The sequence below is a fragment of the Odocoileus virginianus genome, unplaced genomic scaffold, assembly GCF_023699985.2.
Source record: "Odocoileus virginianus isolate 20LAN1187 ecotype Illinois unplaced genomic scaffold, Ovbor_1.2 Unplaced_Contig_6, whole genome shotgun sequence".
Lineage (NCBI taxonomy): Eukaryota > Metazoa > Chordata > Mammalia > Artiodactyla > Cervidae > Odocoileus > Odocoileus virginianus.
In genome coordinates, this window is record NW_027224323.1 from 2,587,762 (window position 1) to 2,603,425 (window position 15,664).

Sequence of the window (15,664 nt, forward strand, 5' to 3'; positions counted from 1 at the left end):
TCGGGGGCTGGACGACAGCTTCCTGTCTCTCTGGGTTCCCAGGCAGACGGGAGGTTCTGAGCGTCCATGCAGATGTTGGACGGGTGGGTCAGTTTCCAGGGTGGGAGGTGGGGAGGGGTCTCCCTCTGTGTTCCCAGAAACACAGCCCCTAAAACCCCCTCCCACTCATCCTCTGGTGGGGACCACGTGCCCAGAACGCAGACCAGAACACATACGGCTGGCCTTGTCATTGGGAGTCAGGCCAGCCTGCTCTCTGTCAACTACCAAAAAAAACAAAAGTAAAAATACAGTCACGACCTGGAAGTACAGTACTTTCTATTCCGGCATGTTTAGGACTCCGAGCCTCCGGAGACAGCATCTTAGTAACTCTGAGAAAACTGCTCCAAGGAGGCAGGAGGGGGAGTCAAGCCATACACAATTTTGGGGAGCAGGCAGTTTAGACATGAAAGATCAGATATCGAGTTAACAAACCGATGGGTCTATGACAGGAAGGTGCAAGCCTCTGGGCTCACCAAGGTCATTCCATTCACGTGCATCGCAGCTGTTTGAGGCCAACGCTATTCCCTTGTTCAACTTCAGGAGTGACAGATGTCTGATTCTTGCATTTCCCGGCCCACAGCCCCCGGGGCCATCACCACTGGGAGCTACGGATCTAAGTTTCTGGAGCTGGGCCTTCACGTCTGGAGCCCAGAACTCGCTGCTGGCCGAGACGTTTCTTACTGAGACGGCAGGAGATACTCTCATTTTGTATCTCCCCAACCGTCGCCAGTGGGATTCCCTCGAGACGAGGGGCTTCCCTGATTAATTTATCCGGCAAATAACACTTCCAGCAGCAGTGGCCAAGCCATCTTCCTCGTGTGTGTGTGTGTGTTGGGGGTGGTGGGTGGCGGGGGGCACTCCTTGCTCTTTGATCCTCCAGGTTTGCCCTCTGTGACCTCCGGGAACCTGCACACCTCTCCCCCCGCCAGCCCCCCCGGTGCTCCAAGCCCTGCTTCTGGGCATGAGGCACTTATGATTCCCCAGCTCCCTGTCGGCAGAGCGAGATCTTTGCTGCAAAATTTCCCTCCGCCCTATTTTGAAATTATTTTCATTTACAAATAGAAAATGTCTTGGAAGAAGGAAAAAGAAAATGAAAGAGAATCAGAAAACACCTAAACCAATGTTTGCTCCCTGAGCTTCTCAAATTCTCACTTGTTCACCACTCCCCAAGATGAACGATAACTTTTCTAAAAAGGTGCTCAGCCACCAACAATGATGGTATTCTTAGGGATATGGATCAGTTTCACAGGGGGGAAAAAAAAAAAAGGCAATGAATCCCATGACAGTGAATCCTATTGCTGCTGCATTGGAAGGACTGATGCTGAAGCTGAAGCTCCAGTCCTTTGGCCACCTGATGCAAAGAACTGACTCTTTGGAAAAGACCCTGATGCTGGGAAAGATGGAAGGCGGGAGGAGAAGGGGACGGCAGAGGATGAGATGGTTGGATGGCATCACCGACTCCATGGACATGGATTTTGAGTAAACTCCGGGAGTTGGTGAAGGACAGGGAGGCCTGGCGTGCTGCGGTCCATGGGGTGGCAGAGTCAGACATAATGGAGAGAGCAATTTTTAAAAGCCTGTATTCAGTTTGTTACAATACTGCTCTGTTTTATGTTCTGCTTTATTGGTGTGGCAGCATGCGGGATCTTAGGCCCCCGACCAGAAATCAAACCCACGCCCCGGGGCACTGGAAGGAAAAGTCTTCACCACCGGCCACCAGGAGAATGCCTGGGTTCTGATGCTGAACTTACTCATAAAACTCATACCTGTCAGTCAGCGTGTCCTGGGGGTCCAAGCCCATTGTCAGCCGGACCTGAGGCCGGAAGGGAAGCTGATCTTTGCAAGTCCAGGCCACTCCCGGCCGGAGCTGGGGCGTCTGCAGTCACCCCCGCCCGGTGATCACGGGCGGTACCTTGCCCCGGAGACCCGCTGGGGTGACCGCACGGCTTATCTCGGGGATGCAGGCTCCGCGGCCACAGCGATAGCGGGCGCCTCCCCTGATTCCAAGACCTCATCTTTCTCGATTTTCTCGAAACACCGCAAGCATTTCACAAGACACTCTTCCTGAGCGAGGTGCGCCAACCCCAAACGCGGAAGCTTTGTGATGAAATCTTACCAGCGGCTGCCGTCTCTTGCGAAACACCTGTTTCTCCGTAGCTTGGCTTGAGCCCGGCTCACGGTGTTTCCGGGAAATCAGAGCAGGGTGTGGGGGGTGGGGGGGGCGCCCCGCTGTTGGAGCTGGGTGTCTCTGCTTCTAGCATCGCTGGCCGGCAGCCCAAGCGTGAGAGAGCTGTGCCCGGGAGACGGGTCCCTGCTGGACGAGGTTGGAACCGAGAGAGATGCTTCCCCGTGTGGTTGTCCACAGGCGCCACGGAAGAGGATCGTGCTCAGCCTGACGTCTTCCGTCCTCATCCTGTGTCCGCTCCCGTCGCTCGAAAAACGGACTGAGGCCAGCCGATTCATCGGGAGAACCGTGCTCACTTTCTCTTGAGGCCTCCGTTGCTTTCCAGGTTATCTGGTTGGCTGGCACCCTTCAGTTCAGCTCAGTTCAGAAGTGTCTAACGGGAAACCCGTCCCCAAAAGGGAGACCACGCTGACGCTGTCCTGTACTTATCCACACGGGACGGCTCCAGCGTGCATGTTGTTCATTTTTTTGTTGCTTACTTGCTTTAGCCGTGTCCGACTCTGACCCCACACACTGCAGCCCGCCAGGCTCCTGTGTCCCTGGGATTCTCCAGGCAAGAATCCTGCAGTGGGTTGCCGTGCCCTCCTCCGGGGCATCTTCCCGAACCCATGGAGACCGAACACCCCGTTATTTCTTCATCCCCATGTCTGTGCTGTTTCGGGCAAGTTCGGTGCCCATCTTCACAGGGAGAACCTGGACCAGAGCGTAAGCCAGACTGCCAGGACCCTCACCCACCGACGGGGCACATCTGGGCGACGGCTGCTGGTGGCGGGGCGCTCCCGCAGCTCGGAAAGGCGTGTGCAGCGGTGGCCAGCGGGCGGGGAAGCGGGGGGACGGCGTAGCAGAGACTGAGGCAGTGGGATCGGACGGCGAGCGAGTCGGATCAGGGTCCTCTCACTGGCTGGGGAGGGGACGCCCAGAAGGGATGTTTTCGTAAGCGTCGGGGTCTGGGGCTGGGGCTACCATCTTCGCTGGTCCGCTCGCCAACGACTGGGTTTCCTCCACGGTGAAGATGTCCTCGGGGTCCTGGGAGGCTGGCGGTGGGTGGCCTCCGCATGAGGCCGTCTCCTAGAAGAGAGGACACAGCACACAGGTGAGGCCACGCTTTGGAGTCCCTGGTCCTCCCAGTCAGTGGTACTCATGACGGCCAGAGGGTGGAAAGGGTCCACGTGTCCATTCACGGGTGAGTGGATGGATGGGTGGATGATGGATGGATGGATGGATGGATGGATGATGGATGGAGAGATGGATTATACATGATGGATGGATGGGTGGATGGATGGATGATGGACGGACGTATGGATGATGGATGATGGATGGATGATAGATGGATGGACAGATGATCGATGATGGATGGGTGGATGGATGATGGATGGTGGATGGATGGATAATAGATGGATGGATGGATGGATGGTGGATGGATGGGTGATGGACGGACGGATGATGGATGAATGGATGGATGATGGATGAATGGATGGATGGATGGATGGGTGATGGATGGATAATGGATGGATGATGAATGGATGGATATGTGAGAGGATGGATGGATGGGTGGATGATGGATGGATGGGTGGATGATGGATGGATGAATGGATGGATGGATGAATGATGAATGGATGATGAATGGATGATGGATGGCTGGGTGATGGATGGATGATGAATGGACGGATGAGTGAACGGATGGATGGATGGACGGATGATGGATGGATGGGTGATGGATGGATAATGGATGGATGATCATTTGATGGGTGGATGATGGATGGATGATGAATGGATGGACGATGGATGGATAATGCATGGGTGGATGATGGATGATGAATGGGTGGGTGGATGACGGATGATGAATGGGTGGATGGATGATGGATGGATGGGTGATGGATGGATGGATGATGGATGGATGACGGATGGATGACGAATGAATGGGTGGATGATGGATGGATGAATGATGAATGGATGATGAATGGACGGATGATGGATGGATGGGTGATGGATGGATGGGTTGATAAACAGCATGGGGATCCATCCACACAGTGGAATATTACACAGCCATGAAGAGGAGAGAAGGTCTGACACAGGCTACAACATGGATGGACCTCAAACACACGATGCTCAGTGAGACAAGCAGACACAGAATACACGGTGTGTGACTCCATTTATAGGAAACATCCAGAACAGGCAAATCCACGGAGACAGCACATGGGTTTGTGGTTGCCAGGGACTGGGGGAGGCAGGGGAGAAGTGACTGGTGATGTAGACAGGGTGTCCTTGGGGGCAATGAGAATGTTCTGGATCCAGACAAAGCTGATGGCTGCAGAATGTTGGGAACTTGCTAAATGCACCAAATTGTTACTTTAATGGGTGTATTCTACGGCATGTGAGTGAAATCTCAATAACGCTGTTTTATTATTTTTTTTTAATAAAGAAGGAACACATCAGAGGTACAATCATCTCTGAGATGCTTGCAACCCAGGTGGAGGGATGGGTCTTTGCCATCTCCCAGGGAACCACAGAGAGACAGTTTCCGATTTTAAACAGACCCTCCCCTGTCTTGGCGTTACCTCTCGTGGACGCCACGCCCCGACCTAGCTGGTGTGCCCAGACCCCAAGTACAGAGGTGACCAGAGGGATCAGTGCCCTGGGGAGCCAGGGGCGTGGCTGACTGAAAACTTGGGGAGCATCACTCCCCAGTTTAGGTAGTGGGTGATCCTGGCTGGCCTGAGGCTGAGAGTCAGGGCTGGGGGTGGTTACGTTCACAACTCCACCCTCCAGGAAACAAGGACCCTTGATGTCCAGCCACTGAGTCCCACATACAGGACCGCACACTGGAAGGACCTGGGGTTCGCCTGTGCAGGGCAGGAGGCTTCCCAGGTGGCGCTAGTGGTAAAGAACCCACCTATCAATGCGGGAGACCTGGGTTCAATCCCTGGGTACGGAAGATCCCCTGGAGGAGGGCATGGCAACTCACTCCAGTGTTCTTGTCCGGAGAATCCCACGGACAGAGGAACCTGGTGCAACTTAACACGCATGCATGCATGTGCAGGGCAGAGGGGTGAGGTCAGCATGGGACCCCTGGGAGACTCAGATGGCTGACAATCTGTGGCTTCATCTCATTATCCCAACAGCGCTAGCCACAGTGAACCATGGTCACGCACAGATCAAGAAACGCTAAACTCCTGTTTTGGGGTCAATGGGCCCCACCGAGGAAACCCAGGAATACTGGAAGCAGGGATTTCCGGGGAGGAGGCTGCCTGGGGAAATGGCTTTGGGCTCAAAACACGGGCCGAGCTCTAGGGGCATCTCTGCTTTCTTAGGGGGACAGAGGTACGTGCGGCGGATGGGGAGATGAAGTCAGGGGCGCAGAGCTGCTCCCGGGAGGGTCCCTGCCTCCAGCCACCGCGGGGTGGGGGAGTGGGTGGGGAGTTGGGGGGAGCTCCTGGGTCACACAGGCGCCCTCCTGCCGAAATTCAACTTCCACCAAGGAGTGCACACGGGGAGCCTGGATCGGAAATGCGGTCATTGAAGATGCCACTCCTGGAAGAGCCCAAGGTGAGCGCACCGCGGTTTCCGTGGCGACCCCAGACCGGGACAAAAACCAAGCCCTGCAGTTTCCCGGCTTGGAAATAAGTCGGCTTGCCTAGGTTTCTCTAGTTCGCTGCGGAAGCCGCTGTGGGTGCAGGCAGCTGGACACCCGCGTCCCCTCCGCTGCATGAGCCCTCGGCCCTGCCCAGCACGCCCCTCCCGTACTCGCCCCAACCCTCCCCTCCACGCCCCTCCCCTGCCCTAAGCCCTTCCCTTCCCCTAGGCCCCTCCCCTCCACACTCCCCTGCACTCCCTCCCTGCCCTAGGCCCCTCCCCTCCCCTAGGCCTCTCCCCTCCCCCCATGCCCTCCTCGCCCTCGGCCCCTCCCCCCTCCCCTCCCCTCCCCCTCCCGCTGCCCCCCTCCCCCTGCCCACCCTTCCACATTCCTCTCCCCTGCCCTGCCCTGCCCTCCCCTCCTGGCTGCACTGACCACCCCAAGCCAGCCTTCAACCCCCAGCACGCTTGCGTCCCCCGCGTCTCCGAGCGCGTCTCCGAGCCCAGGCGGCGCCGGGGAGGCGGCCTTGCTAACCTCCAGGCTGGCCAGGAATGAGCCAGCGAGTTCCTGCTTCACCCGCGGGATGGGCGGAAACAGCTTCTTCTTCAGGGAGAACCTGGCGGGAAGAGGCGAGAGACGCTTGCGGCCCAGCCTCAGGGCTGCGAGGGGGGCCTGGCCAGTCCGAGTACCCCCGGCCCCGTGGTGAGGCCGGCTCTGCGTGTGGCGCGGCCAGCCTCAGGGGTGAGCGCGCTGCCCGGAGAGCTCTCCCACCTAGCCCTGGGCGCGGTGAGGACCAGTGCCCACGTGGCTGGCAGTAGCCACCTTCCCGAGCTGCGGGGTCGGTGCTCGGGGCGCCCCCATGGGTCTGGGCGGGGAGGCCAGGCGTCCTGGGGACCGCTCACCGCCCGACGGAGCTGCCCGCCACACCCCGTGTGCGGGGCAGGCCCTCGAGGACAGACAGCCGAGACAGGAGACCCTGTCCCCCGCGAGCGAGGCGTCCTAGACCCCAGGCCCCTAGCTGCGGCCAGGGCAGAAACCCAGAGGCAGGCGGCCTCAGGACCGGGACGTGCCCAGCTCCAGACACCCCACCACCGTGTCTGCGCAAACTCGCCGAGCATGTGACCTCAAGACCCTCCAGGGACCCAAGCCCCTCTGAGCGCCCTCAAGTATCCCCTCCCCAGGCCCCAAAGCCTCCTGGATGCCACACAAACACCTCCAGGACGCCCCTGTCCTCGTGTGCGTGCGTGCGTGCATCCGTGCGTGCGTGCATGCGCCTGTGTGCGTGCGTGCGTCCGTGCGTGCATGCGCCTGTGCGCGTGCGTCCGTGCGTGCGTGCATGCGCCTGTGTGCGTGCGTCCGTGCGTGCGTGCATGCGCCTGTGTGCGTGCGTGCGTGCCCGCTAAGGCGCTCAGTCATATCCGACTCTTTGCAACCCAGAGGACTGTAGCCCGCCAGGCTCCTCTGTCCGCGGGATTCTCCAGGCAAGAACACTGGAGTGGGCTGCCATGCCCCCCTCCAGGGGATCTTCCCCCGCCCAGGGATCGAACCTGCATCTCTTACGTCTCCTACCGTGGCAGGTGGGTTCTTTCCCACTAGGCCCACCTGGGAAGCCCCCGTGTGTCCTCACAGACCGCCTTCTATATGAGCGCCCCGAGACACGCCATCACTGATTCCGGTCCTTGTGAAGGAAACGTTCCGGACACATCCAGCGTGGATACGAGAACGGCCTCAATTGCCCTCCGGATGCCCGCTGCAGCCCTCTGCCCTGGGTCTCCTACGGGCGGCCGTTCTCCGGACACTCCGGGGCGGGGGTGTCACCTGGCTTTCAGTACACCTGCGCGGGTGTGAGGAGGCAGCCAGGGAAGGGGACAGAGCCTGCGTCTGCCGCTGAGGTTGGTGCCACATAGTCCGGGTCTCCCCTCCGGCCAGAGTCCACCCCTCTGTTCCTCAGTTCAGTGGTGCCTGACTCATTGCGGTCCCCTGGACCGCAGCACAGCAGGCCTCCCTGTCCATCACCATCTCCCCGAGCTTGCTCAGACTCACGTCCATGGAGCCGGTGATGCCATCCAACCCTCTCATCCTCTGTCGCCCCCTTCTCCTCCCGCCTTTGGTCCTCGGAGGCTGAGACACCGGGGCTCGGAAACGGGCGTGCAGCTCGCTGCCGCCCCCGTGTGGCGGCTGTGGCCGTAGCCGGCCTCCACCGCCTTCTCGGCTGAGCCTGCAGGGTGCCCGGGGAGGCATTTCTGGATCGTGACGCCAGGGACCGAGCCTAAGTGCGGCGCTCGCTTGGCCCGGCCACGTGCTCGGGATCCATCTTCGGCACAGGTCTGTCTTCTCTGCAGAGACACCTGGCCTCACCTCTCTCTTGGAAGCCTCTCTTTAAAGTTCACTCCTTCCCCGTGTTCCCAACCCCTCCACCGTGAGCAACCCCACGCTGCATTCTGAGCCTGGGATTCTGGCCACTCCACGGGGCTGCAGTGACAGGCGTGGGCTCTTTCATGTGTGGGTTCTGACATGCCGTTTTTGAGCCTATTTGGGGGGGGGGTGTCTTACCTTTTACAGAGGAACATCACGGCCATGCCAAACAAAACCGCGGCCCCCACCGCCAGCCCGATCGAGACCACCAGGAAATTCTTCTCGGGGACGCCTGGCGGGCAGACACGCAGAGGGTCAGGCGTGACTGGGCGATCCGGTTTGCACACACCAGCCCTGCCCGCCCATCCCTGGTATCGGGCGACAGGGGGAGCTGTGGTGGGGGAAGCAGGGCTGGAGAGGAGGCGGGTGCTTCCAGACAGAGGGACCGCAGGGGTTTGAGAAGGATGGCACCAAAGAGTCTATTCTTCTGGGATCCTGCACCCACCACACCACACTGTGTATCGCTGTCCCCAACCAGTCCATCCTAAAGGAAATCAACCTTGAATGTTCATTGGAAGGACTGATGCTGAAGCTGAAGCTCCAGTCCTTTGGCCACCTAATGCGAAGAACTGACTCCTTGGAAAAGACCCTGATGCTGGGAAAGATTGAAGGCGGGAGGAGAAGGGGGCAGCTGAGAATGAGATGGTTGGATGGCATCAACGACCCGATGGATATGAGTTTGAGCAAATTCCGGGAGACAGTGAAGGACAGAGAAGTCTGGCATGCCGCAGTGCACGGGGTCACAAAGAATCGGCACAACTGAGCAACTAAACAACAAATCTCCCCGCCTCCCCCCTTGCCACTCTCAAAAGATGATGCACCAGTTACTTTTCCACAAAGGCACAATTAATACTGCATAATGCCTTCCTTGTCGGTGAATATTAACTTTCAGTTCTGCACTGCATAGCCAAAGGAATGAATGCGTAATTGCAAAATGTCAAGGGTGAGAGAGAGGTGTGTGTGAGCAACTGAACAACAAAAATGAAGGTGAACTGGTTTGAAAGAGAAACTGTCAAAAAAAAAAAAAAAAAAAAAGGAGGATTGGAGAACAAAGGGAAGGTCATTCCTATTCCCCTCCAGGCACATGGCAGCATCCACGGGTATTTCTGGGAGACTCACCGAAACGGTGCGTGGAGCTCCACTCACTCCAGATTTGAAAATGCACGTGTTGCACCCTCATGCGGACTGTGTGCTCTCCTCTCACGTCAGAGCTGGGCAGTCTGTACTCGTTTTTATGTTGTCTGCTTAGAAAAACCTTTGAAAGAAAAGAGGACCATGTGACGGCCACAAATACCAGACTGGAAACACGGAGAAGGCGGAGGGTGCATCCCCTGACAGCTGGGGGGCACAGCGGACCTGCCGCCTCTGGTCCATCCCTCCCAGCCCACTGTGGGGGCCCGAAGGGGCTTTGCCAGCTCGCATCCAGGGCTCCCATCACTTCATGGCAAACAAGTGCTTAGAAAATGGAAACAGTGGCAGACTTCATTTTCTTGGGTCCAAAATCACTGCAGATGGTGACCACAGCCATGAAATAAAAAGACGCTTACTCCTTGGAAGGGAAGTTATGACCAACCTAGACAGCATATTAAAAAGTGGAGATATCACGTTGCCAACAAAAGATCTCTGTAGTCAAGGCTATGGTTTTCCAGTGGTCATGTATGGATGTGAGGGTTGGACTATAAAGAAAGCTGAGCGCCAAAGAACTGATGCTTTTGAACTGTGGTGTTGGAGAAGACTCTTGAGAGTCCTTTGGACTGCAAGGAGATCCAACCAGTCCATCCTAAAGGAGATCAGTCCTGGGTGTTCATTGGAAAGACTGATGCTGAAGCTGAAACTCCAATACTTTGGCCACCTCATGCGAAGAGCTGACTCACTGGAAAAGACCCTGATGCTGGGAAAGATTGAAGGCAGGAGGAGAAGGGGACGACAGAGGATGAGATGGTTGGATGGCATCACCGACTTGATGGACGTGAGTTTGAACAAGCTCCAGGAGTTGTTGATGGACAGGGAGGCCTGGCGTGCTGCAGTCCATGGGGTCGCAAAGAGTCAGACACGACTTAGCGACTGAACAACAATCAGGGCTCTCGGCTGCCCATCTGCGTCCGTGCCTCCTGCAGGGTCCCCGTGCCCTCGGGACGTGGGCTTGCGGTTATTCCGAGTCTACACAGAGGGGTGACTTCCTGGTGGCCCAGTCGTTAAGACGCTGCACTTCCACTGCTGGGGTGCAGGTTCAATCCCTGGCCTGAGCACTAAGATCCCGCATGCCTCGCAGTACAGCCAAGATAAATAAATAAAAATACTTAAAAAAAAAAACTGTTGAAAAAAAATGAAAGGATTCTACACACAGGATCCGGGATAGGGCAGGAACGTGCAGGGCACAGCCAGGCCCGGACGCCCGTGGACGCCTCACCCACACGCGGACACCGGACAGTCCTTTTCCTATGGCTGGGGGTCAGAGCATGGCAGTCCCTGGACGCCCCCTGGGGCTCTCCTGGGACCTGCACATCTGGAGAGGCTGGGTGGTCAGGGAGGAAAGAGGGGCCTGGCCTGGGGGCGCCCGGTGGCCACAAGGATCTGGGGCTGAGCTCCATGCAGAAGCTCCAGGGGAGGGTCCTTCCCGCCTCTTCCAGCTTCTGGGGGCTCCAGGCGTCCGTCCCTGGGCTGGTGGCCGCCTCCCTCCCGTCTCCGCCTCCGTCTCCACGTGGCTTCTCCTCTGTGTCCGTGTCTCTCCTCTTGTGTGTCTTGTAAGGACCTGTCCCTGGGTTTAGGGCCACCCCCGTCCAGGAGGAACCTCATCTCAGACCCGTCACTCTGCAGAGACCCCGTTTCCGAATAAAGTCCTGTAGTGCAGTTCTAGGCGGACCTGACTTCTCGGGGGACCCTTTGAGCTCACCACAGTGTGGACTCAGGAGCAAGGGGGCCCATTTGGGACCACGATGTTATTCCGTCCACAAGAAGGGTGACGACAGGCTGCCTGAGCTGAGTCAGAGGCGTCTGGGAAACTACAACTTCTCCATCAGTCCCCAGAGCCTGGTGACCCCGAACGCAGGCACGGAGGGACCCAGGGCCGAGCTGAGCGCCCTGCCCGCGGAGGGCGGGACTCTGAGCATCTGTGATTCAAACACAGATGCAGCAGAGAAAGAAGACATACTTACGGGTTCTCTCTTAGCAAAGCTGCCCTGTAAAGAGAGAGCAAGGGAGAGATGTAAGTGCCTGTCTTTTCGGCTTTGTCCGCCAACTCGAGACCCCCCCTGCGAATCCCAGGAGGGCTGTGAAGGTTATTTTAAGCTGGAGATAATTGAGATTCCACAGATGCAGCGATTTAAAAGCGGCTCCTCGGAGTTTCTGTTATCAAGCTGAAAGCAGAAAGCTTCTGGGAGTGAGTGCTAAGTCGCTCACTTGTGTCTGACTCTGTCGGACCCCAGGGACTGGATCCCCACCAGGCTCCTCTGTCCATGGGATTCTCCAGGCAAGAATACTGGAGTGGGTTGCCATTTCCTTCTCCAGGGGATCTTCCCGACCCAGGGATCGAACCTGGGTCTCCTGCATTGCAGGCAGATTCTTTACCATCTGAGTCACCTACTCCATGGGATGCTCCAGGCAAGAATACTGGAGTGGGTTGCCATTTCCTTCTCCAGGGGATCTTCCCGACCCAGGGATCGAACCTGGGTCTCCTGCATTGCAGGCAGATTCTTTACCATCTGAGTCACCTACTCCATGGGATGCTCCAGGCAAGAATACTGGAGTGAGTTGCCATTTCCTTCTCCAGGGGAGCTTCCTAACCCAGGGATCGAACCCACCACGCCTGTATCTCCTGCACGGGCAGGTGGATTCTTTACCAAACTTAGGGCTGTGTTTACCCCTCTGTCGTGTCTGACTCTTTGTGACCCTGTGGACTGTGGCCCGCCAGGCTCTGTGCATGCAATTCTCCAGGGGGTCTTCCTGACCCAAGGATTGACTGAACAACATCAGCCCTGGTGTTCTGGCGGTTAGGACTCTTGTGTTTCCACCGCTGAGGGCAAAGGTTCTATCCCTGGTCCAGAACAAAGACCACAAAAGATGTGTAGCCAAAAGGAAAAAGAAGGAACACATTTTTTCTCTCCTCTTCTAGCCTTTCCTCTCTCCATGTTAGAAGGAAAGATGCTACCTTTCGGTATGTGAATTCCGTGCAGGAATGAATGAAAGTTGATTTATTTTTTTTTGTTGGGGCCCCTGCTCTGAGAGAACTTGCCTTCCTGCGGGGAGGGAGAGAGGCAGACAGCAGACGTGGATGAAAGCCCTAAACGGAACTGCTAGAACCACGAAACCCTGAGACTCAAACACACGCACCATCTTTATGACCTGCTGCTGCTGCTAAGTCGCGTCAGAGTGGTGTCCAACTCTGTGCGACCCCATAGACCGGCAGCCCACCAGTCTCACCCTTCCCTGGGATTCTCCGGGCAAGAACACTGGAGTGGGTTGCCATTTCCTTCTCCAATGCATGAAAGTGAAAAGTGAAAGTGAAGTCGCTCAGTCGTGTCCGACTCTTGGCGACCTCATGGACTGCAGCCTACCAGGCTCCTCCATCCACGGGATTTTCCAGGCAAGAGGACCGGAGTGGGGTGCCATTGCCTTCTCCTCTTTATGACCTAGGGCCCTGCAAGCCGGTTTCCTAGGTACGACCGCCAACACCGTCGATGACAGGAAAAAAAAAAAAAACGAAACAGCAGTTCGTAAGTGAACGTCAGCAAAAATGAATGCGCACGGACCTCCCTGGGGTGGGGCAGGGTCCGTGGTTAACGCTCTGCCTGCCGACGCGGGAGACATGGGTTCGATGCCTGGTCCAGGAAGATCCCGCGTGTCCTGCAGCAACTAAACCTGAGCATTAAAACTACTGACTCTAGAGAGCAGCCTCCGCTGTCTGCAACTGGAGAAAAAGGTCCGCGTGCAGCGACAAAGCCTCAGCGCAGCCAAAAATAAATTAAGAAATCTTAAGAGGAGTGAGCGGCACTTTTAGGACAAAGAGACAGTAAAGGACGCATCACAGAAGAGACTCGTGAGGCAAAGAGGGACGTCCGAGTGTGTGTGTGAGGGCGGGGGCTGGACCCCAAAGCGAGAGGAGCAGAGGAGAGGCAGTCCGCGCTCCCCCACGAAGGTCCAGGTCCTCACCGTCTTCTGGATATCCAGCGCGTAACGCAAGACGCTATTGGACAGGCTGTATCTGATGGCGGGGGCATCCCAGCGAATCACGTAATGGGACACGTTGTCCTTGACGGTGAGGTTCGCGGGTGGGTTATACTTTTCTGAGAAGAGACCCAAACAGGAAACAGGGTTACACATCTGCAACCCACAGGAGCCGAGTGGGCGCGAGGCAGTGGAAGGACATCCCCCGGTAACCTGGGCCCGTTTCCGTGTCGTTGCATGAAGCCGGACACAAAACCCTGAATCCTGGGGATGCCAAACCTCAGGTCCGCTGAGCGTGCGTCCTGGGCTTGTCCGCTCCTGGCCGGGCTCCCCCGCCCTCTGCCTCTACCTTCAGCCTCGCCGCAGCCCCAGGCAGAGATGCTGCCATGCGAGCTACGTTGCTTCGGCCGCGTCCACAAGGGCTGTAGCCCCGCCAGGCTCCTCCGTCTGTGGGGCTTCTCCAGGCAAGAATACCGGAGTGGGCTGCCATTCGGAGAAAGTTCTCCGGGCACATCCGTCGCCTGTTCCGGGACACCCTACAAGCGGGAAGTAAACTCCCCCAGCATCTACAGGTACCACCCAAGCAGGCAGACTTGGTGTCAACTCTTGGAGTCACTGGGCTGTCCTGGAGGCTCAGACGGTAAAGAATCCACCAGCCAATGCAGGAGACTCAGGTTCCATCCCTGGGTCGGGAAGATCCCCTGGAGGAGGGAAACAGCAACCCACTCCAGTACTCTTGCCTGGAGAAGCCCATGGACAGAGGAGCCTGGCGGGCTGCAGTCCCTGGGGTTGCAAAGAGTGGGACATGACTCAGTGACGAAATCACCTGCAGCAGCACACGTCTTTATGTGTCTGAATTACTTCTGTTAGCATGAGACCCTGCAAGCCCATCCACGGTGTTGCAAATGGCAGAAGTCTTTTTTTTTTTTTTTTTATGGCTGAGTACTATTTCAGTCCTGGGTGTTCACTGGAAGGACTGATGTTGAAGCTGAAACTCCAACACTTTGGCCACCCGAAGTGAAGAGCTGACTCATTTGAAAAGACCCTGATGCTGGGAAAGATTGAGGGCAGGAGGAGAAGGGGGATGACAGAGGATGAGATGGCTGGATGGCATCACTGACTCGACGGACACGGGGTTTGGGTGGACTCCGGGAGTTGGTGATGGACAGGGAGGCCTGGCATGCTGTGGCTCATGGGGTTGCAAAGAGTTGGACACGACTGAGTGACTGAACTGAGTATTTCCTTGTGGGATTCCCAGGTGGTGCTAGTGGTAAAGAACCCGCCTGCCAAGGAGACGTTAAGAGACATAGGTTCAACCCCTGGGTTGGAAAGATTCCCCTGGAGAAGGGAGTGGCAACCCACTCCAGTGTTCTTGCCTGGAGAATCCCATGGACAGAGGAGCCTGGCAGGCTACAGTCCATGGGGTCGCTGACAGTGGAACACGACTGAGGTGAGTTAGCACAGCATTTCATTGTATATATGCACTATATATTCTTTTTCCATTCACCAGGTAATGAACCCTTAGATGGCTTCCTTATCTTGGCAATCGTCAACCACGCTGCGATGAACATTGGGGTTCGTGTCATCTTTTTGAACTGGTATTTTCAGTTTTGCATGTTTGGTGTTTTATTTCTTAAGATATATAACCATGAGTGGAATTGCTGGGTCATACGTTTAGTTCTGTTTTTAGTTCTTTTGAGACACTTCCACACCGTCTTCCACACCTCCACGCTCTCTGCACAAAGAGTCAGACACGACGGAGGGACTTATACACACACACTCCTGGAGTCACTCATGTGCCCAACTCAAGGTCAACACACCGGCCAGTCCAACAAATGGTCTGTCCAGAACCAGACTCTGTGATGTGGGAGCGTCCCCCAGAAGGACACTAGGTCCCCTACACAGAGAGGAATTCCTTTCCAAGACTGCGTCCGTCAGTCCGGTTTGTTCACGTGCTACGCAAGCACACACATCCCACCCCAAGGGAGAGTCATGACCCTGTCTACACCTGGGGTGGTTGTTCAGTCACGCAGCCGTGTCCGCGTCTCGGCATCCCCGTGGGCTGCCGCACGCCAGGCTTCCCTGTCCTTGAATGTCGCCCGGAGTTTGCTCAAACTCGAGTCCATTGAGCCGGTGAGGCCATCCAACCATCTCCTCCTCTGTCGTCCCCTTCTCCTCCCGCCTTCGATCTCTCCCAGCATCAGGGTCTTTCACCCCTAATCTAGATCCCGCTGAGGCCAGCTCTGGAACGCAACGCGCAGCCTCCAGAGCCCTGGGACAAATGCGAA

General features: G+C 56.8%; 1 protein-coding gene across 9 annotated transcripts in view; it reads right to left on the reverse strand.

Annotated features, from left to right (window-relative positions):
* Window positions 1-1,603: 1,603 nt before the first annotated feature.
* The window catches only part of CSF2RA (colony stimulating factor 2 receptor subunit alpha), a 67,177-nt gene continuing 53,116 nt past the window's right edge, over window positions 1,604-15,664 (reverse strand). For 7 of the 9 annotated variants that reach the window (XM_070463792.1, XM_070463790.1, XM_070463795.1 and 4 more), the window contains 6 exons: window positions 13,362-13,495; window positions 11,369-11,392; window positions 9,333-9,468; window positions 8,352-8,445; window positions 6,333-6,414; window positions 1,604-3,292 (listed from right to left, as the gene is read on the reverse strand). In XM_070463792.1, the coding sequence (XP_070319893.1) occupies window positions 3,119-3,292; window positions 6,333-6,414; window positions 8,352-8,445; window positions 9,333-9,468; window positions 11,369-11,392; window positions 13,362-13,495 (644 nt within the window). In that variant the 3' untranslated portion in view covers window positions 1,604-3,118. Of the gene's footprint in view, window positions 3,293-6,331; window positions 6,415-7,400; window positions 7,633-8,351; window positions 8,446-9,332; window positions 9,469-11,368; window positions 11,393-13,361; window positions 13,496-15,664 lie in introns of those variants that run through there. The other 2 variants (XM_070463806.1, XM_070463797.1) reach the window with 2 other exon arrangements.